Source organism: Squalius cephalus (genome assembly GCF_949319135.1).
Source record: "Squalius cephalus genome assembly, chromosome: 7".
In the NCBI taxonomy this organism is placed as follows: Eukaryota; Metazoa; Chordata; class Actinopteri; order Cypriniformes; family Leuciscidae; genus Squalius; species Squalius cephalus.
Window position 1 is genome coordinate 7,871,059 of NC_137128.1, and position 21,276 is coordinate 7,892,334.

Consider the following 21,276-nt stretch of genomic DNA (forward strand, 5'->3'; position numbering starts at 1 on the left):
CTAGATGGTGCAGGCTTGACATGTAATCTGTAAGCAATTGCATCGTTTCCTACACGGCACAAGCTGATTGGCCTCTAAGCTATGCAAAAATGTGAGAATTTGTTGACAGATGGTCCTTTCAAACCAAATGTCAATATGTGTTGGACTAAAGTTAAAGCAAATCATGCCTGTACAGTAGAGGGTGCCACTTACACTTGAAAGAAATAAAATGTTTAAAAGTTAAAAGTTAAAATAATACACTTGGGTTATGTGCTTTAGTCTGTCATTTTTTATTCTCGACCTGCAACAATGTAAATCTAGCAAGCATCAACATTTTCTTCAGCATGATAAATGAATGAGGACTCGAGAGTAAACACCAGCCTCTTTGTTCTTCAGTATCATGATGTTTCATTCTGCAGGATCTGCATCACTGGCGTTATCTCTGTCCTCTCCTTCCAGATGCTTTCTCATAGTTCTGCCAAAAACACAAACAAGTTTAATTTCTAACAGATAAATAATCAATATTTCAGATTTCAGTTTAACACAGTTTGTCCTGTTTGCCTGTGTTTTTTACTCTGGCTTGAGATGTTTTTCCCATTGAATAACTTTAACAGTTATTTACTTCTCTTTAAATGTTAGAAAGTCATGTGAGTTTTTCCATTTTGCCTAAATGTTTGTCCTGAGGGCGAGTGAGTCTCTGTTTAACTTTACAGAAAGAGCTCCAGCACCTCAAGCAGGCAATAAGAAATCATTTTGAGTAGGGATGCACTGATCACAATTTTCTAGGCCGATTCCGATTTCCGATTTTTCATTGAGTTTGACCTGCCTTTTTTCTTTTTTTATAAAACACCATATACTTTTACCCAAACTGAATAATAAATACAAGTTTAAATGGGTAAATTTTCTATAAATATTTTTGAGTTAATTTTCTGACATAGCCTACTCCAGTTCTTGTTAAAACACACTAGACATGCAAATTCAGATTTTTTTTTAAATTCATGAAAATTTGCAGATAAAATCGGCATATGTCAGACTGACCGGCCGGTCGCCGTCATGGCGGATCACGTGAAAATCTGCCAATTCCGGTCACCAGCCGATCAATCGGTGCATCTCTAATTCGGAGTAAAAAATAAATTTGCTGTTAGACCTTAAGTGTAGGTGTCAAATTCTACATGTAAAAAAGGTCAATGTACTTTTTAGGGCTGTCAAATAAAAATTCGAATTTCGAATATTTGTCAATTTTTAAAATTCACGCAATGACATACTTGACCATACCTGGCACATCGGTCAGAGATGAGCTTGTGTTTTCATCAGCTAAAAACATTGTCAACAAAAAGCGCTCAGCACTCGCTGCAGATCAAGTTGAGCGTCTGGTGTTTATGACAAACAATATGTAGATGTGTAGTGAGTAGAAATTGTTTCTGAATGGAAGTTTTCTATTTTGTGTTCATGTATTAAATTACAATGTCTGTTGAAGACAGATTTTCTCAGGTTACTGATGCACTTACACCATTTTATGCCTAATTTTTCTTGCATGCACATTAAGGAAATTATATTTTATTTAAAAACAATTGTTTCAAAAGTTAATGCACTTTAAAAAGTTAATTCCATTTTAATTACAGATCCGATGCCTGATTTGGTTTATATTTTCTTATTGCGCTCGCTTGAGCCCTCTTTCTGCTTGTGCTCTTTTCCTGTAACATTAAGTATTGCCTTTAGAATAAGAATAGAATTAGAATTTTGCCGATATTTAAGAAATAAATTCGAATTTTGCTTTTCAGCCGTTTTGTCAGCCCTAGTACTTTTATGAAAACAGAAACTGTAACTAATGTGACAGATTGTTTTACAGAGGTGTTCTAATCTTTTCATTGCACTGTATAAAAAGCTGACCAACCAATAAGTTATGTGCTTTTGGTCACATGTCCAGAGCCACTGCTCTTACATAAAACTACCACTTGGTGGCTCACTAACAGACTGTGTTACTGATAGCAAATAAAGCCCAAAGTATACTTCCGTTTTTTTTTTTTATGCGTACGCTAGCTTTAGCACAGTCAAACGCCTTTCTAACATCAGGAAGGAAAGCATTCCTGAGGTAGCAGTTGATTTTTAGTGATTTGTTTTATTGTTTATATCTGTTTATTATTATTATTATTATTATGTGCATTTACATATTTGTATTTTATTTCTATTTTGTTTGACTATTGTCCATGTGTCAAGTTTTAGTGACATCACATAGGGGTGGGGGAGGGGAAGGGAAAACGTGTTTAATAAACAAAATAACTTTTTGGAAATAAAGATGCTGTTTGCACCAAAGCAAATACAAAAATATGAACTGCTGTTTGAAAACATTGTTTGATGATTTATCTACACCCTAACAAGTCAAGAGTCAAAACACACAACAGACCAAATCATATGTGAAAATCATATTTATGTTGGTTGAACACAGGTTTATAGATACCAATCAACCAACAAATCTTTTTTGCACACAAGTTTTAGTGGCACGACACAATCCGTTGGCACATGCCACAAGTTTTAGTGGCACATGAAACAATCTGTCGGCACATGGCACAAGACTTAGTGGCACAAGAAACAATCTGTCGGCACATGGCACAAGATTTAGTGGCACATGAAACAATCCGTCGGCACATGGCACAAGATTTAGTGGCACATGAATCTATCCATCGGCACATGGCACAAGAAACAATCTGTCGGCACATGGCACAAGATTTAGTGGCACATTAACCCTCTAGGGTCTAAGGTGTTTTTGGGGTCCTTGAGATGTTCTGACATGCCCTGACATTTTTGCTTTTTTCAGTTGCTTATAAACATATTAATGGCAATGGTGTAAATCTATATCTAATGGGCACTCTATATAGCACAAACAGGGCTACCATCATATGTGAGCACCATGCATGTACATGTTTGTATTTTTGAGAAAATAATATTTATGCATGGTTATTGAAAAAACTAAAAACTAAAGTTTCTGAAATAAGGCCATAAAACACATTCTAAATATGTGTCAATAAGACTTTTGACTAATGGATGTCATCGCCTAGAGTTTTTTCTTCAAAATGATGTGAAAATTATCCTGCCTAATCATTCACATAACACAATGCATTGATTTAAATTTTGCAAAACACTTTCTGTCTGGAAAGGCAATATGCGGAGTGGGCATCAACGATCATGCATATTTAGGCTACTATCCACAAACAAATTGCTTTCAATTATGTGTGCAAAATTCAGAATTCAACGAATGCAGTGCAACAACAACAATAATAGTTAAATTAATATTAGTATTATTATTAATAATAATAATAATAATAAAGGTCGCAGTAGTGCTAGGCTAAGGCAGTGCAAGCCAAGTCAAGTAAAACAGAGTTTCTTTGCGTTCATAGTCTGGACTTATCTGATTTTTTTGTAGTATACTTTATTATGATTTTAGTATCATATTGATTAAGAAATGCACGCACAATTATCCTTGAACTTGATAAATGTTGCAGATATTTTAGGCTACCCATAAACAAATTGCTTTCAAATGTGCAAAATTCAGAATTCAACGAATGTGCAGCGATTTGTACAAATAGAGACATTTTTGTGTATAAAAGACATTTTTTGTTTTATTTTGTATTAGTGATTATAATTTGCGCGTCCATTTATTGACGTCTGAGTCGATCTCATTTGAGTGTATTCGGCAATTTGCTTAACGTGGAATTAAACGCGTATATTCTGAGCTCATCAGATTTTGTTGTGCATATACTTTATTAGTATGATTATTTACGGTGTTTGGTCTGTTAATAAATATGTTAAGATTTGTATTCATTTCGATATGCCACTAGAGGGCAGAATAAGACCAGGAATTATAGAATGCATTGTAGTTATGTTGACCTACTGTTTTTATAACACTGGATATTCTACTAATTTATTCTTTTCTAAAACGTTGCATATTAATGGCAATTAACTTTGGCAATTACACTAATAATAATAAAAATGATAACAGCCGCAGTAGTGGTATAAGGCAGTGCAAGCCAAGTCAAGTAAAACATAGTTTCTGATCTGGCCAATAATGACCAAGCATGAAGCAAAATAGGCTATCTGCGATTGAGTTGTGTAAAGTTAACAAATAAACCAAATCTAGATAAACTATAAAGCTGGCTGAAAGAGCAATACTGACAACAAAACTAGCACAAAACTATGTGTAATTGCCAAATGTTAAACAGTTTGAGAATTCATGAGTAGGCCTACGGTTTATAAACTGAGCGGACGGGATGGGTACTTTTCAATTAACATCTCTACTACATTCATAATCCTGGACACCTGTTGGGTACGCACTGCGCAGTGTAACGAAATATTGTCTCTGCTAGTGTCTCAAGGACACTTCTCTTCACTTCAAAATATTTTGTTTATTTGTGATAATCTTAGCACTTTATTATTATTGTCTAACCTGTATTATGACTGATATTTGACGAATTGCCTTGTTCCTTTTTTTGTAAGTTTTGGACAAAAGCGTCATCTAAATATGTAGCCTAAAATGTTATTATTAATATTTGAGTTTATAACTATAAATGAGTTAACTTAAGACAGTAATATGTTTATCATAAAATAGTTTATGAATGCTATATTTGTTAGCAAAAATTATGCAAAAAAATATAGGCCTATTTTATCCAAAACTGTAAAAGCGTTTATAAAAATAAAGCATTGATAAATCATATTATTAAATTATATTATGACAAACATATTACTCTATTACTAAGTGAACTCATTTATAGTTATAAACTCTAATAATAATAATAATAATAATTATTATTATTATTACATTTTAGGCGTGGAGGCGCCGGCGAGATCACTTGCATCTTCCTATCAATAGTGGAATTCTGGACTTATCATGCAGTGTGCGCTCCACAATAATGGTGGAATATGTTGGAATAGACGATTTAATATGAATGATGGGCGTCAAAATCTTGTGGTTATTTGTTATAATCTTAGGACTTTATTATTATTGTCTAACCTGTATTATGATATTTGACGAATTGCTTTGTTCCTTTTTTGTACGTTTTGGACAAAAGCGTCTTCTAAATATGTAGACTAAAATGTAATAATAATAATAATAATAATAATAATAATAATTATTATTATTATTAGAGTTTATAACTATAAATGAGTTCACTTAGTAATAGAGTAATATGTTTGTCATAATATAATTTAATAATATGATTTATCAATGCTTTATTTTTATAAACGCTTTTACAGTTTTGGATAAAATAGGCCTATATTTTTTGCATAATTTTTGCTAACAAATATAGCATTCATAAACTATTTTATGATAAACATATTACTGTCTTAAGTTAACTCATTTATAGTTATAAACTCAAATATTAATAATAACATTTTAGGCTACATATTTAGATGACGCTTTTGTCCAAAACTTACAAAAAAAGGAACAAGGCAATTCGTCAAATATCAGTCATAATACAGGTTAGACAATAATAATAAAGTCCTAAGATTATAACAAATAACCACAAGATTTTGACGCCCATCATTCATATTAAATCGTCTATTCCAACATATTCCACCATTATTGTGGAGCGCACACTGCATGATAAGTCCAGAATTCCACTATTGATAGGAAGATGCAAGTGATCTCGCCGGCGCCTCCACGCCTAAAATGTAATAATAATAATAATTATTATTATTATTATTATTAGAGTTTATAACTATAAATGAGTTCACTTAGTAATAGAGTAATATGTTTGTCATAATATAATTTAATAATATGATTTATCAATGCTTTATTTTTATAAACGCTTTTACAGTTTTGGATAAAATAGGCCTATATTTTTTGCATAATTTTTGCTAACAAATATAGCATTCATAAACTATTTTATGATAAACATATTACTGTCTTAAGTTAACTCATTTATAGTTATAAACTCAAATATTAATAATAACATTTTAGGCTACATATTTAGATGACGCTTTTGTCCAAAACTTACAAAAAAAGGAACAAGGCAATTCGTCAAATATCAGTCATAATACAGGTTAGACAATAATAATAAAGTGCTAAGATTATCACAAATAAACAAAATATTTTGAAGTGAAGAGAAGTGTCCTTGAGACACTAGCAGAGACAATATTTCGTTACACTGCGCAGTGCGTACCCAACAGGTGTCCAGATTATGAATGTAGTAGAGATGTTGATTGAAAAGTACCCATCCCGTCCGCTCAGTTTATAAACCGTAGGCCTACTCATGAATTCTCAAACTGTTTAACATTTGGCAATTACACATAGTTTTGTGCTAGTTTTGTTGTCAGTATTGCTCTTTCAGCCAGCTTTATAGTTTATCTAGATTTGGTTTATTTGTTAACTTTACACAACTCAATCGCAGATAGCCTATTTTGCTTCATGCTTGGTCATTATTGGCCAGATCAGAAACTATGTTTTACTTGACTTGGCTTGCACTGCCTTATACCACTACTGCGGCTGTTATCATTTTTATTATTATTAGTGTAATTGCCAAAGTTAATTGCCATTAATATGCAACGTTTTAGAAAAGAATAAATTAGTAGAATATCCAGTGTTATGAAAACAGTAGGTCAACATAACTACAATGCATTCTATAATTCCCGGTCTTATTCTGCCCTCTAGTGGCATATCGAAATGAATACAAATCTTAACATATTTACTAACAGACCAAACACCGTAAATAATCATACTAATAAAGTATATGCACAACAAAATCTGATGAGCTCAGAATATACGCGTTTAATTCCACGTTAAGCAAATTGCCGAATACACTCAAATGAGATCGACTCAGACGTCAATAAATGGACGCGCAAATTATAATCACTAATACAAAATAAAACAAAAAATGTCTTTTATACACAAAAATGTCTCTATTTGTACAAATTGCTGCACATTCGTTGAATTCTGAATTTTGCACATTTGAAAGCAATTTGTTTATGGGTAGCCTAAAATATCTGCAACATTTATCAAGTTCAAGGATAATTGTGCGTGCATTTCTTAATCAATATGATACTAAAATCATAATAAAGTATACTACAAAAAAATCAGATAAGTCCAGACTATGAACGCAAAGAAACTCTGTTTTACTTGACTTGGCTTGCACTGCCTTAGCCTAGCACTACTGCGACCTTTATTATTATTATTATTAATAATACTAATATTAATTTAACTATTATTGTTGTTGTTGCACTGCATTCGTTGAATTCTGAATTTTGCACACATAATTGAAAGCAATTTGTTTGTGGATAGTAGCCTAAAACATATCTGCAACATTTATCAAGTTCACGGATAATTGTGCGTGCATTTATTAATCAATATGATACTAAAATCATAATAAAGTAGGCTATAGGCTACTACAAAAATCAGATAAGTCCAGAATATGAACGCAAAGCGTTTAATTTGACGTTAAGCATTTTCCTCCCATAGAAACTCATTATAAGAACGCTAAATGTAGCTTAATGCATATTAGAATGTCCCCTTATTATGTCGAAATAACGAGATATTTATGTCGAAATAACGAGATATTTATGTCGAAATAACGAGATATTATGTCGAAATAACGAGATATTATGTCAAAATAACGAGATATTATGTCGAAATAACGACTTATTAAGTCGAAATAACGAGATATTATGTCGAAATAACGAGATATTATGTCGAAATAACAACTTATTAAGTCGAAATAACGAGATAAGTTTTCTTTATTTTTTTTCTCACCTTGCGGTTCAGGGCTTCCGTACAAACACAATTGAGCAAAGATACTTATAAAATAAACAGGGCTTTTCAGGATTTTCAGGTAGATCTAACATTAGCTTTCAGGTACAGAAATGTAATAAAGTAATCAAATGTAAAATAACTGCATATTTCACTGTATAAATTGAAGATGAATCCTTATTAGTTACAAAAGCTATTCAATCAAGAGCAGTGAGTGATTTCCTTGTCTTTTGTTGTTTTATTAATATGAAAAACACAGACAGCAGGAATATTAGGCTGCTGTCCCTTTAAAGGTCCCATTCCATGGATTATTTTTATTATTTTATCATGTTTCCAGGGGTGCCCTTATAATGTTAGTATGTTTTTTAGATCAAAAATTGTTATAATTTAGAAGTAAAAGGCATATTTCCTAGCCTGATTTCATTCCCTGGTTTGAACACCCTGTTTGAAGGGGCGTGTCTGCTGTGAGACTTCAGTGTAAACGCCCTCTGCTGTGATTGGCTGAAATGCTTGCATATGAAATATCTGGCATTACATGTGGAACTATCTGGAAAACTTTTACTATTACAGCTATTATACGTTTTTACTATTACAGCTATCGGGATTAACGAATCGTGAGAAGTTTTTTTAAGTATTTAGATCTATTTCAATCACATAGAAAATTGCAGTGATGATGAGCATTGAGCAGATGACAGCCTGTTGATCGCGTGAAAGATCTTATCATTGCAACGCAGTTTCTGCACTCACTAATGATTTCACCAATGCAAACATGAGGCATATAAATACAGTAAGAGCTTCGTTGTGCAGTGTAACAGCGTCATTGATTTCATAACGAGTTTTGGCAAGTGTCCATATAAACTCGCGCTGTGTGTCACAGCTTGGCCGATTGGAAAGGGATTGTTCTTTGATCGCTTTCTGTATATTAATCACAGTTTAAGTAAGATTATTTTCATCCTACTAAGAGAAACGATGTGAAGTTGATCGCTACTTCCATATTAAATCACTACTTGTACTTACCGCTTGCTGGAATATAGTTGAAATTGCCCCCTTCGTCAGTATGAAACGCTGAGAGAAGCCTGCTTGATATTATCCCAGGTTAGAAAAACAGTCCGTGGTGAAATGGACAGAGCAAACTAACAACTTCGAATTAAACTTTTGCGGTATCTGATTATAGATAAACATCAACCGTCTGTTGACATTTCGCCATCAATACGCCTGTGTTCCTGTGGGCGGAGTTTAGTCTAAACACGGTTCTGGTGATGTCACTAAAGCAGGATGTAGAGGGGTGTAGTCCAATCCAGGCGTTTTTTGTAGTCAACTTCTGTTAAATAAAATATCTCGCTTGGCATTGAACTTTGAGCGTTATAATTTTACAGATATTATTTATACTCTAACAACAACATTACACACTAACTAAACTTTTAAACATGGAATCGCATGCAACGGGACCTTTAAGGCATAGGCTAATACATGGATCCAGGACACTGATACTGATACACATGCATTGTCTTTCTCGACGGTTTACATTCACTTAAGACACAACAGACTGTGTTTGCTAGAATACTTGCCAAGACAGGCATGTTGACATAGGCCTAATTTGTGTGTGAATTTGTCCGTTCAAGCGCAAGACTTGAAAGAAAACTCAATATTTGCGCGCTGTCTGAGATGGGGCTTCCCGTGTGCGTGCTTCAGATGAGTTCACACACAATTCTTCTCACACACGTGCAAGTTATATTTCGTCTTAAATGAGTTTAGTTTACACACAGATAGTAACGTGCTGTTCTGGTCTTACCTGTGCTCGCACACTATCAACACCTGAGTGATGACGGCTTAAATGACTGATCGTATTAGAGTGTGCAGCACTCCTATTGAACAAAGTTTACAAAGAATGAACGGTTTATTCACGTTTTTGATCATCGCTGTTGTAACGTATTGGAAAGCCAGAATGCGTAACCATCAACAGAAGCATACATTATCCGAACTCTGTCTGTTTTACGTGTAATTTTCAACAAACCATAATAAAGATGCGTCATCAGAATGGGGGCCGATCCGTGAGTGGATTTTTTACAGAGAACCATTGCAACCCTACCACACACAAGCTATAGGTGGATAAGAGAGAGAGATAGAGCCAATTTAATGGATGGGGATTATCAGGAGACCATGATTGATAATGTAGCCTAACTAATGGAGGGAATTTGGCAGGGACACCGGGGTTACACTCCTACTCTTTACTAGAATTGCCATGAGACTTTTAATGACCTTGATTTAAGTGTGGGGACACAACAAGCTGACGTCAAAGAAATAGCGGAATTGAAAGCTAACTGTGTTGTCGCCTCTCATGGCCAACATGTTGGCCAAAAAACACACGCTTAAACACACCAAAAGGACTACAGCTGGCTGTCAACTTGCAGGTGCGTTCATGTAAGGAAGTAGCTCTCTATATTAGCAGGTGTCTATTTTCGTCAATCAAAACACGAAACCAAAACTAGGACTGCAGATACACAAACCGTAAACTCAGCAGCATTTGCTTACCATATTAATCATGGCGATCACTTTCTTCATTCCACTCATATTATTACTATGAAAATATTTGAGCGATGGGATACTCAGGTAAGATGATGTAAAATTATAACAGCCTTCTATCTGCACCGTTTGCTCGCTGTTTTGCTATTATGGACTCATTCACTTAATTGAGCAGCCAATCGGAGCTCTCTCTCACTGACAGGCCGACGTTGATGATTATACATGCCGAATCAGCCGAAAAAACCCTAGACTAGAGCCAACGGTGCAGAAAAAACTAAAGCTAACTTGGTGTGTCCAGGGCTAAACGTCTCATCTGAAGGACAGTGCTTGTTTCAGTATAATGTCTTGGTCAATATACTGAGCCTTTGGGACCCGAAAAGACCACAGGGTGAGCAGCGCCCCCTGCTGGCCTCACTAACACCTCTTCCAGCAGCAGCTCAGTTTTAACAGGAGTCTCCCATCCAGGTACTGACCAGACTCAACACTGCTTAGCTTCAGTGGGCGACCAGTCTTGGGCTACATGCTGATTTGTCTGTGCCTAACTTACATATAAGAGAATTTGTTTGCTCAGCACATAAAGATGATCTACTAACCGTGATCTCAGACTGCGGTGATGTGGTTTCTCCACCTCATGGATCTTCATGTGAAGCTTCAGGCGAGTTTTAATAGAGAAACTCTTTCCGCACTGATCACATGTGTGCAGCTTCTCTCTGCTGTGGATCCTCTCATGTGTTTTCAGATTTGTTGACTGACTGAATCTCTTGTCACAGTGTGAACACTTGTAAGGTTTCTCTCCAGTGTGAATTCTCTGGTGTAATTTTAAATGGTTTGCTGAAATAAAAGTCTTCTCACACTCAAAGCACATGTACTCTCTCACACCAGAGTGTATTTTCTCATGTATTTGTAAACTTTGCCGCAATGAAAAACTCTTTCCACAAACTGAACATGTATGTGGCTTCTCCCTCGTATGAACTACCAGGTGTGCCTTCAGGACTGATGCCCTAACAAAATTTTTGCCACATTGCTCACATGTGAACGGCTTCTCTCCGGTGTGGATTCTCATGTGTCGCTTAAGATTATCTTTGTGTAGGAAACTCTTTTCACACTGATCACATGCGAACAACTTCTCTCCTGTGTGGATCATCATGTGACTCTTAAGGTTTGCTGGTCGGATGAAACTCTTCCCACACCGATCGCATACATGCGGCTTCTCTCCAGTGTGAACTCTCATGTGAACCTCTCGACTATGTTTGCGTCTGAAACTCTTTCCACATTGATCACAAGTGAACGGCTTCTCACCCCTGTGGATCATCATGTGTTCTTTAAGGACCATTGATCGGGTGAAATTCTTCCCACATTGATCACACTTAAATGGCTTCTCTCCCGTATGAACTTTCATGTGAGAATCAAGACTTTGCTTGTGTGTGAAATAGTTTCCACATTGTTCGCATACATACGGCTTCACTCCAGTGTGGATCCTCATGTGCCCCGTAAGACCTGATTGTTGTGTGAAACTCTTCCCACATTGATCACATGTGTACGGCTTCTCTCCAGTATGAATTCTCATGTGAACATGAAGATACTGTTTGTGTGTGAAACTCTTCCCACACTGATCACACGTAAACAGCTTCTCTCTGGTATGAACTCTTGCGTGAATTTCAAGACCTTGTTTTTTTGAGAATCTCTTCCCGCACTGATCACATGAGAACGGCTTCTCTCCTGTGTGGATCCTCATGTGAATATTTAGTTGACGTTTCCTTGAGAAACTCTTCCCACACTGATCGCAAGTGAACGGCTTCTCACCCCTGTGGACCATCATGTGTTCTTTAAGGTTTCTTAATCGAGTGAAACGCTTCCCACATTGATCACACTTGAAAGGCTTCTCTCCAGTATGAACTTTCATGTGAGAATCAAGAGTTTGTTTCTGTGTGAAATAGTTTCCACATTGTTCGCATACATACGGCTTCTCTCCAGTGTGGATCCTCATGTGCTTCGTAAGACCTGGTTTTTGTGCGAAACTCTTCCCACATTGATCACATGCGTACGGCTTCACTCCAGTATGAATTCTCATGTGAGCATGAAGATGTTGGATGCTAGAGAATCTCTTTTCACACTGATCACACTTGAACGGCTTCTCTCCTGTATGAACTCTTATGTGAATTTCAAGACCTCCTTTGTATGAGAATCTCTTCCCGCACTGATCACATGAGAACGGCTTCTCTCCTGTGTGGATCCTCATGTGAAGCTTTAGTCTATGGTTCCTTGAGAAACTAATCCCACACTGATCACAAGTAAACGGCTTCTCTCCTCTGTGGATCCTCATGTGAATCTCTAGACTATATTTCCTTGAAAAACTCTTCCCACAATGAGTGCAGGTGAAAGATTTCTTGGCGCTCGTTTTCTTTAAAAATTTCTTTTTAGTCTTTGATCGACTCAACTGTTTTTCTCCAGGTTTGACATGATGTCCCTCCTCGACTTCACTCTCCTCGTTCTCTTCCATCAGGTCTGAAATGAAAGAGAAAATGTCCTTTTCAGTACATCAAAAAAATTCAAAAAGAGGATCATGAAGTAAAAGGACATAAAAGTGAGTCCTGATGTAACAAAGTAGACAACTGCTATAAAATGTTGTGATCAGGGGCGTTTCCTCTGAGGAGGCATGGAAGGCAGTGTCTCCTCAAAAAAACTAGATGAGAAAATAATAGATATTACAAAAAATAAAAACGCAAATATTAAAAAATGTGACATTAAAAAGTGTAAAAATTCACTTGTTTTTAAAAAGTCCAACAGTGACACCAGCAGGTGAAGTTACAGCAGGACTAAAACAGAACAAAAACAGTCAATATTGCATCTAAAATGTACGTAACTTGTAAATGTAAGTATGACTTAATTTCAACAGTTGTATGGAATCAATTAGCGATCCACATTTTTTCACTTCCGATCCGATCCCGATACCTGAATTTGGATATCGGCCGATGCCGATACTATTCCGATACTGCTGTGTTTGCTTTAATATTATTATTATCATTATTGTTTATTTTATATGATGCTGAAATAAACTTCTCTCAACAGGCAAGTATGATATGTATGTATGTATGTATGTATGTATGTATGTATGTATGTCCCAAAAGGCAACTTGAGGTAAGTATAAGGTCAGAAAAGGAAGTCAGAAAAACAGGAAATCCTGTTAAAGGTGCAGTGTGTGATTTTTAGCGGCATCTAGTGGTGAGATTTGCGAATTGCAAACACACAGTCACTCATGGCCATCCCTCAAATTGCAAACTCGAAGGAGAAGCTACGGTGGCCGACGTAGGATCGGAAGATGTTGTCGTCTGAGTCAGCAGAGAGTAGCAAGTCAAGCAATTAAATTATATTTACTTAAAGGGATACTTCACCTCTGGAAAGATGAATGTGTATTTAAAATAGGTCATTTATGTAGAAGAAATGTGAAGAATTTTTTTAATTTGGAGCTTTCTAGCCTGAGAAAAGCCAGAAAATGTATTTTTGGCTCATGTGGATGAAAGACAACAACTCCCAGAATGCACTTGGAATGCCCTAGGAGGCCACACCTACTGGTAAGAGAGCACAGTTTAAAACAAGGTTAGGCTACCAGTGAGTCTCCGTGACGAGTCTGCCTGGGATTTCGGGATCGCCCAAAATGTCCGGGATTCGGCTTTTGCGTCTACAGTCGCCATTCATCACGTTTACTGTGGCGAGCGGGAGCGTGTCTCATAACTCTGTGTCTCATTGAGCCGCGCCTCCGTTCAGGAAATCCATTCCACAGTTTGCAGCCAGCTAGCAGACAAGCCGGCGGGCCGGGAATCACTTTTGGAGTCATGTCAGCAGACAACGTTAGAGTGCAGACATGACTCATGGATATCGGATATCTCCGCAGGTTGGATCGGGAAAATCCTATACGTGAATTACGCTGGTATCGGTCCCGATACCGAAACTGGATCGGATCGGCCCCATCCCTAGAATCAATGTCTAGTTGATCCATGTTGGTCTAGTTGATAATGTTCAATCATGCTAGTAATCTTTTTTTGTTATTGATGTTCTAATCAGGCTACTTGTCTGGTCGGGCAAATAAATTTCTCGATTTCTTGTCCCTTCAAAAAATCCACAAAAAAATATTACTCCTCTCTATATAAATTTGACATTAAGCATATGAGAAGCTATCAATATATCTCCATACCTTAAAATAATGTTTAGTTTGATGTGAACAATTAAATATGAACCTCCCTTTACAGACCATTTGTTGAAAACAAACAAGAACATTTTTGTACCATTTGATAGTTTAACTAGCCTATTTATCTAAATGTGATGAAGTGTTTGAAGCTGTATAACATGAATGTTTTTCAGCATCACGATTGAATGAAGAATAAACACCAACCTCTTTGTTCTTCAGTATCTTCAGTGCGTTTCATTCTGCAGGGTTCTGGATCACTCATGTTCTTTAATAAACTCGGTCTTTGAAGATTTCAGCTTGATGGCAATATTCCAGGAAATATTGGTGAATTGCTGTGGGAGAAGCTTCATTAATTATGTGATTGCCATAGGATCATTAATGATGTAAATGATTAATGATATACAGTCAGATATCAAGAAATATAGAATTGAATACAAGTAATGTAATATCAATTCTTGCAAATATAAATAATGGTAAGAAAAACAGTTGAAAGCTTAAACAGAAATACATGTAGGCTACATATCATCAGCATAATAAATGAGGTGACAACAGGAAGTTATTGATGTGAAATAAAGGGTCTTTTCAGCAGATCTGTTAATATTGATAAGCCTCAGACTATCAACACTCATTCAACAAGCCATTCAGGATAATCAGCAGATCATCTCACTTCATGATAATATATATTACCCTATACTACATTATAGTATAATATTAACCCTAACCAGATTATTTGAGTAAGGATATGTTAAAAGTCTATAAATTTGCTCTACCTAAAGACCATACTGTTATTTCTCACAATATCACGTGTAAAACATCACTAACACAAAAACTACTACACTACAGTTACAGCTTTGTACAGAAACTAACAAGGATCATAAAACCTTTAAAAAAATAAAGAGCAACACAAAAAATAATGTTTACTGACTCAAACTGTATTCATAATTATATATATTATCATTTATGTATAGATTTAAAGGGGGGGTGAAATGCTATTTCATGCATACTGAGTTTTTTACACTGGTAAAGAGTTGGATTCCCATGCTAAACATGGACAAAGTTTCAAAAACTAAGTTGTACGTTTGAAGGAGTATTTTTGTTCCAAAAATACTCCTTCCGGTTTGTCACAAGTTTCGGAAAGTTTTTTTCGAGTATGGCTCTGTCTTACGTAAGATAGAGCGGAATTTCCTTATATGGGTCCTAAGGGCACTTCTCCGGTAAGATCGCGGCCGCGCGCACACTCGTAGACTAGAGCAAGAGAGTGAAAGCAGTTCGCCATCAAAGCGCCCTGCCCGGCTTTTGGGAAGTCAATGTCACCAAAGAAGTGTGTTTTTGGTTGCCAGGGCAAGACAACCCTGCACAGATTCCCAAAGAACCCAGCGTTAAGGAACCCGTGGATGGAGTTTGTTTTCCTGAGCATAAACGGAGTTGTGTTGTAAGACTGTTGTTCCCTGCATTTCGACGATGATTGTTTTATAAACAAAGCCCAGATCCACGGATTTGCAGATCGTCTAATGCTTAAGGATCGAGCAGTCACAATGATAAAGTTTCGCGGTCGTGCGTTGGAACCGGACGGTGAGTAAAACTGTTTGTTGAACAAATGTCTCTGTGTGTTGTCACTAGCTTGGCGCGTGATTTTTTAATATTGTTGATCTGGGATATTCGTAGTTAAACATGCCAGCCAAACCTCGTAAAGTACCGGATCAGGCCGTGTCCGCCTCGGACTCTGCTACAGAAGATGCATCGGCGGAAAGTACTCAGGACGCGGGTAATGCAGCGATTCTTAGTGCAATCTCTTCTCTACGCTGTGAAATAACCTCAATCAAATCGGATATTGGGGAGATAATAGACTCCAAGATTGAACAACTTGCTGTCTCTATACGAGGAGAGATAACGGCATTCCAGCATGAGGTCAGCTCTGCGATTTCGGCCGTTAAATTCACGGTGGATGAGCATGCTTCGAAAATTGCACGCTTGGAAACTAACGCTTCCACCTCTTCGGACACAGTAACCAAGCTTGAACAAGAAGTGGGACATTTAAAGTAGGTGGTAGAGCAGCTTTCGGACAAATGCACGGACCTTGAAGGACGTAGGAGGAGATGGAACATTCGCATATTACACATCAAGGAAGGGGCCGAGTCCGAAATGAAACCAGGGACTTTACTGCGCAACTTCTGATGGAGGCTTTATCGCTAGATAATCTGCCACTTGTTGACCGTGCTCATGTTGACCTGTTTAAGATAGTACTTCAAAGCATTAAAATGTGTGGTGATAATGAAATATTAGGTACCTAATGATGCAGAGTAATGCTGTAACATCAGGTAACAAACAAGGGCTTGTTTTTGCTTGTTTAGTGGAATGTGAAAGGTCTAAATCACCCTGTAAAAAGAAGTAAGGTACTATCACACTTGAAATCACTCTCTGAGACTGCGGATGTAATATTTTTGCAGGAAATGCACTTAAAACCGGATTCCAAGGATAAGTTGAAATGCAAGTGGATAGGAAATGTATATCAGTCCAATTTCTCTGTTAAAGATCGTGGGGTTGCTATTCTAACACGAAAAGGTGTGCCATTTAAACTTGAAACAATAAAAACAGATAAAGAGGGTCGGTATATTATCTTGTCTGGTGAGATACATTCCTTTCCTATTACTTTAGTGAATGTCTACGCCCCAAATTATGACGACCCAGATTTTTTTTAAGAAAGTGTTGGCTCTTATCCCAAATATGTCTCAAACTAATCTCATCATAGGGGGGACTTTAATTGTGTCCTAGATGTGTACTTGGACAGATCATCATCTAAAAGAGCCCCTCACTCTAATTCAAGGAACTTTTTAAATGCATTTATTTATTTAACTCTAACTTAGTGGATATATGGAGACTTTTTCACCCCATCGAGAGAGATTATACCTTTCACTCACAGGTTCATAATGTATACACACACACTGATTATTTTCTGGTGGAAAACAAATGAATTTCTAATGTCTTAAATAATAAGATCCATGATATACTAATTTCAGATCATGCTCCTGTCACATTTGAACTTCTCCTTAATAATCTAACACCTTCACCTCCTGTGTGGAGAATGGATCCTCGACTTGTCGATGATCCTAAATTTTACGATTTCATGCTTGCACAATTGGAAATATTTTTTGAGAAAAATGACACCCCCGAAGTTTCACCAGGATTACTTTGGGAAACACTGAAAGCCTTTTTAAGAGGATGTGTTCTCGTATCAGGGGTCCAGAAATAAACTGCATAAAGCAAAACTTTTATAGTTCGGAAAACAAATTCACCAATTAGATAAGGAAAGTGCACAAATTCCCTCATTAAAAACTTACAATAAAATTCTACAGTTAAGATATGAGTACAATAAAATTGTTTCAGATAAATTAAGTAAATCATTCCTCTTCATTAAACAGAAATATTTTGAATTCAGGGAAAAGCACATAAATTGCTTGCGAGGCAGTTACATAAATTAGAAAGTGACAAGACAATTCATAAGATCAAGACAAAGCATATAATATAAACAACTGCTTTCAGGAATTCTATTCAACTTTATATTCCTCAGACCCTTGTACTGACTTAGAAGCTATGGGTTTAAGTTTCTAAATAAATGTAACCTTCCCTCTCCTACTCAGGATGAGCGCGATTCCCTTAATAAGGATAGGCCTATATCTTTAGGAGAGTTAAAAGGCACAATAAACTCCTTAAAGAATGGTAAAACTACAGGCCCGGATGGCTTGCCCTCTGAATTATATAAAACATTTAGTGATTCCCTCTCCCCCTACCTGCTCAGAACATTTGAGGAGGCATCAGTGAATGGACTGCCACCGAGATTCAATGAAGCAATCATAACTGTTATTCCCAAAAAAGGTAAAAATACAGAGGAGGTCGAAGGATACAGACCGATTTCTCTTCTTAATGTCGATCATAAGATACTGTCAAAAACACTCGCAAATAGACTTGGTAGATTAATTAGTGGTCTAATTCATCCCGATCAGAACGGATTTATTTCAGGCAGAAATGTCTCACAAAATACTAGGCGTCTTTTCAATATAATGCACCACTCCAAAGCTATTCAAGGCAATCTGGTAATAATCTCTCTCGATGCTGAAAAAGCCTTTGACCGAGTGGAATGGCACTATCTTTTCGCAGTGTTAAGAAAATTTGATATGGGTGATAAATTTACAGATTGGATTAAGATTTTGTATAAAAGTCCTACAGCACAAGTATTAACCAATAATACTCTGTCTGGTCCCTTTAATCTTCATAGAGGGACCAGGCAAGGTCGTCCCCTTTCTCCTCTCTAATTTGCATTGACTGTGGAGCCTCTTGCTCAATCCATTCGTTCTGACCCTTCTATTCATGGCTTTAACACCTTAAATGCAGCCAATAAAATATCTGTATATGCAGATGATATCCTGCTATATATTACCAAACCCCATTTGAGTCTGCCAGTTATTCTGGACACTATAAATATTAATTTAAAGTTAATTTAAATAAAAGTGAGCTTATGCCTGTTGGACTAAAAGATTTGTCTGCGATACAATCTTCTCCATTTAAAGTTTCAAAGGAAAGATTTACTTATCTTGGAATTGTTGTTACCATTAAACATTCTTCACTTTTAAAGGCCAACTTTACCCCTTTAATTTCCAAATTGCAAGCGAATATTTCTCTGTACGGCAGAATAAACGCAATTAAAATTATATTTTTACCACAGATATTATATCTTTTCCAGAATGTTCCAATCTTTCTACCTAAATCCTTCTTTAGGCAGTTGGATTTGATTATTCTTCCTTTTTTGTGGGGATAAAAAAAAAAAAAATCACAGAGTTAAGAAGGCACATCTCTGTAAACCTAAACAAGAGGGAGGTCTGGCACTCCCAGACTTTCGTCTTTATTACTGGGCTTCTCACATCAGACAAATTTCAATGTGGTTGGATGATAATAGTGTTCGTCCAGATTGGCTCCAAATAATTTGTGATCAGTGTAGTGTTATCCCTACAATCCGGCAGCAGTGATTCTCTCTCCTGTAACTCTGAATCATTCTATCTTTAATAGTAATATCATAATTGGGAATACATGTCGGATCTGGAAACAGATAAAAGAACATTTCAAGATAAAGTCCCTTTCGTTTCTAACTCCTATTACTAAGAATCCACCATTTACAACATCAAGATTAGATGGGACCTTTATGCAAAGGGGCAACAATCTTTTCTTTGATGGGGTTCTAGCATCATTTAGTCAACTGCAACAGACATTTAAACTTCCACAGAGTTAATTTTTTTTTTGTGCAAATTAGGAATTATATACGTGCTCATACACCTTCATTGGACACTACATCACCCTCAATTATTGATAAATGTCTTGATCAGTGTAAAGGAAGTAAAAAGGCATTATCAATTATATATAACTTGCTACAATCCTTTAATTCTCCCTCTACTAAATTTCTTAAGGAGGACTGGGAGAAAGAACTAGGAATGGAAATTTCTGAGGAAACTTGGCTTAAAAGTTTAAAAGATATTAATGAACATTCTATCAGTTCCAGACACTGCCTTATTCAGTTTAAGGTCATTCACAGACTGCATTATTCAAAAAAGAAACTGCATCGAATTTTTCAAAGTGTTTCGCCTCTTTGTGACAAATGTAGTTCACTAGATGCTGATTTGTCCCATAGTTTTGTTTTTTGCTCCAAGATACAGAGTTATTGGAATGGAATTTTTGATGTGCTTTCAGAATTTTTTAGGGTACACAATGCAGCCAGACCCGGCACTCATCATTCTGGGACTTTCTGAACATATGCATCCATTGTCAGGAGCACAGCACAAATTGCTTGCATCTAGTTTAATTACAGCCAAGAAGTTACTCCTGTTGTTCTGGAAGAAAAAAAGAGGTTCCTACTGTCAAGTTATAGAGCTTGGAGAGATGTCTTCTACTTTACATTTGGAACAAATCATATACTGTTTGAAGGGAAAACTTGAGCAGTTTGACAAAATCTGGCACCCTTTAGCAGTTATCTAGAAGGAAACCATGTGGATTACTGCATCTTTTTGATTATGTAATATTTTAACATTCCTTCATCATACCTTTTCAAGTCAATGTAAACAGGTCGGGTATGGGATGGTTTGTTATATTCATTTTTTCGTTATTAATTATTATTATTATTTATTATTCTTTTTATTGGTAAAGAGACATGTGTAAGATTGTAAAATAATTGTTTTAAATTGTCTTCCAATACTTGAAGAAAAAAAAAAAAAAAAAAAAAGTCTCCCTCTCATAGATCTCAAATTTTGACTTTTGACTTGACATTCAGTTTTTCTCACTATAAAGACATGGAAAAGAACACAAAATCACTGAGGTCTGAATGAAATCAACATATTTTCCTCACTTGTTCGCTGCTGCTGCTGCACTAAATGTTTATTTCAGTAGGAAGACGCACAAGTAGCGCTGTGCCCGATGAAAACAATAACGAAATGAGCCTGTCGCTTAAACAAACTATAAAGTGTGCCGTGCACTGCTCGACTCACCTCAGAGGACTCGACTGGAGGCTGGCTCCTAACGTGACTTCTTCTTCTTCTTCTGATTTTTAATGGCGGTTGGCAAACAACTTTTTAATGTGCATTACCGCCACCTTCTGAAATGGAGTGGGGATCAAATAGCCTACTTTACTCACTACTAATTAAATAAATACATAAATATCTAATACAGTTATTCACAACATTATTAATACAATTAAACTCATATCCTTCTAATGAGCCCAGTTTTTTCCAAAAAACTAAATATTGCTCTATACCCAACATGCCCTGAATTCAATTGTTAATTTTTCTTTACTTATCCTATCTTTCAGAATCAT

At 36.2% G+C, this 21,276-nt stretch overlaps 2 protein-coding genes across 3 annotated transcripts in view; one reads left to right on the top strand and one right to left on the bottom strand.

Annotated features, from left to right (window-relative positions):
- Nucleotides 1–21,276, top strand: part of LOC307161680 (uncharacterized protein) — a 484,934-nt gene that overhangs the window by 343,847 nt on the left and 119,811 nt on the right. The gene's annotated exons all lie outside the window — the stretch shown is intronic.
- LOC307162350 (uncharacterized protein) lies at nucleotides 378–21,004 on the bottom strand. 2 transcript variants are annotated; one of them, XM_079877597.1, is made up of 4 exons: nucleotides 20,951–21,004; nucleotides 14,628–14,755; nucleotides 10,831–12,742; nucleotides 378–454 (listed from the first exon to the last, which is right to left on the bottom strand). In XM_079877597.1, the coding sequence occupies exons 2-4, from the start codon at nucleotides 14,683–14,685 to the stop codon at nucleotides 388–390; spliced, it is 2,037 nt and encodes a 678-aa protein (XP_079733723.1). In that variant the 5' UTR covers nucleotides 14,686–14,755; nucleotides 20,951–21,004; the 3' UTR covers nucleotides 378–387. The 2 variants fall into 2 exon arrangements, with proteins under 2 accessions (XP_079733723.1, XP_079733724.1); XM_079877598.1 differs by having other exon boundaries at nucleotides 20,812–20,962.

Coding starts and splice junctions, on each gene's coding strand:
- LOC307162350 (XM_079877597.1), bottom strand. CDS start 14,685: ATGAGTGATCCAGAACCCTGCAGAATGAAACGCACTGAAGATACTGAA. Junction 12,743..14,627: donor AGATACTGAAGAACAAAGAG/GTTGGTGTTTAT, acceptor CTTTCATTTCAG/ACCTGATGGAAGAGAACGAG. Junction 455..10,830: donor CACCGCAGTCTGAGATCACG/GTTAGTAGATCA, acceptor TGTTTTTGGCAG/AACTATGAGAAAGCATCTGG.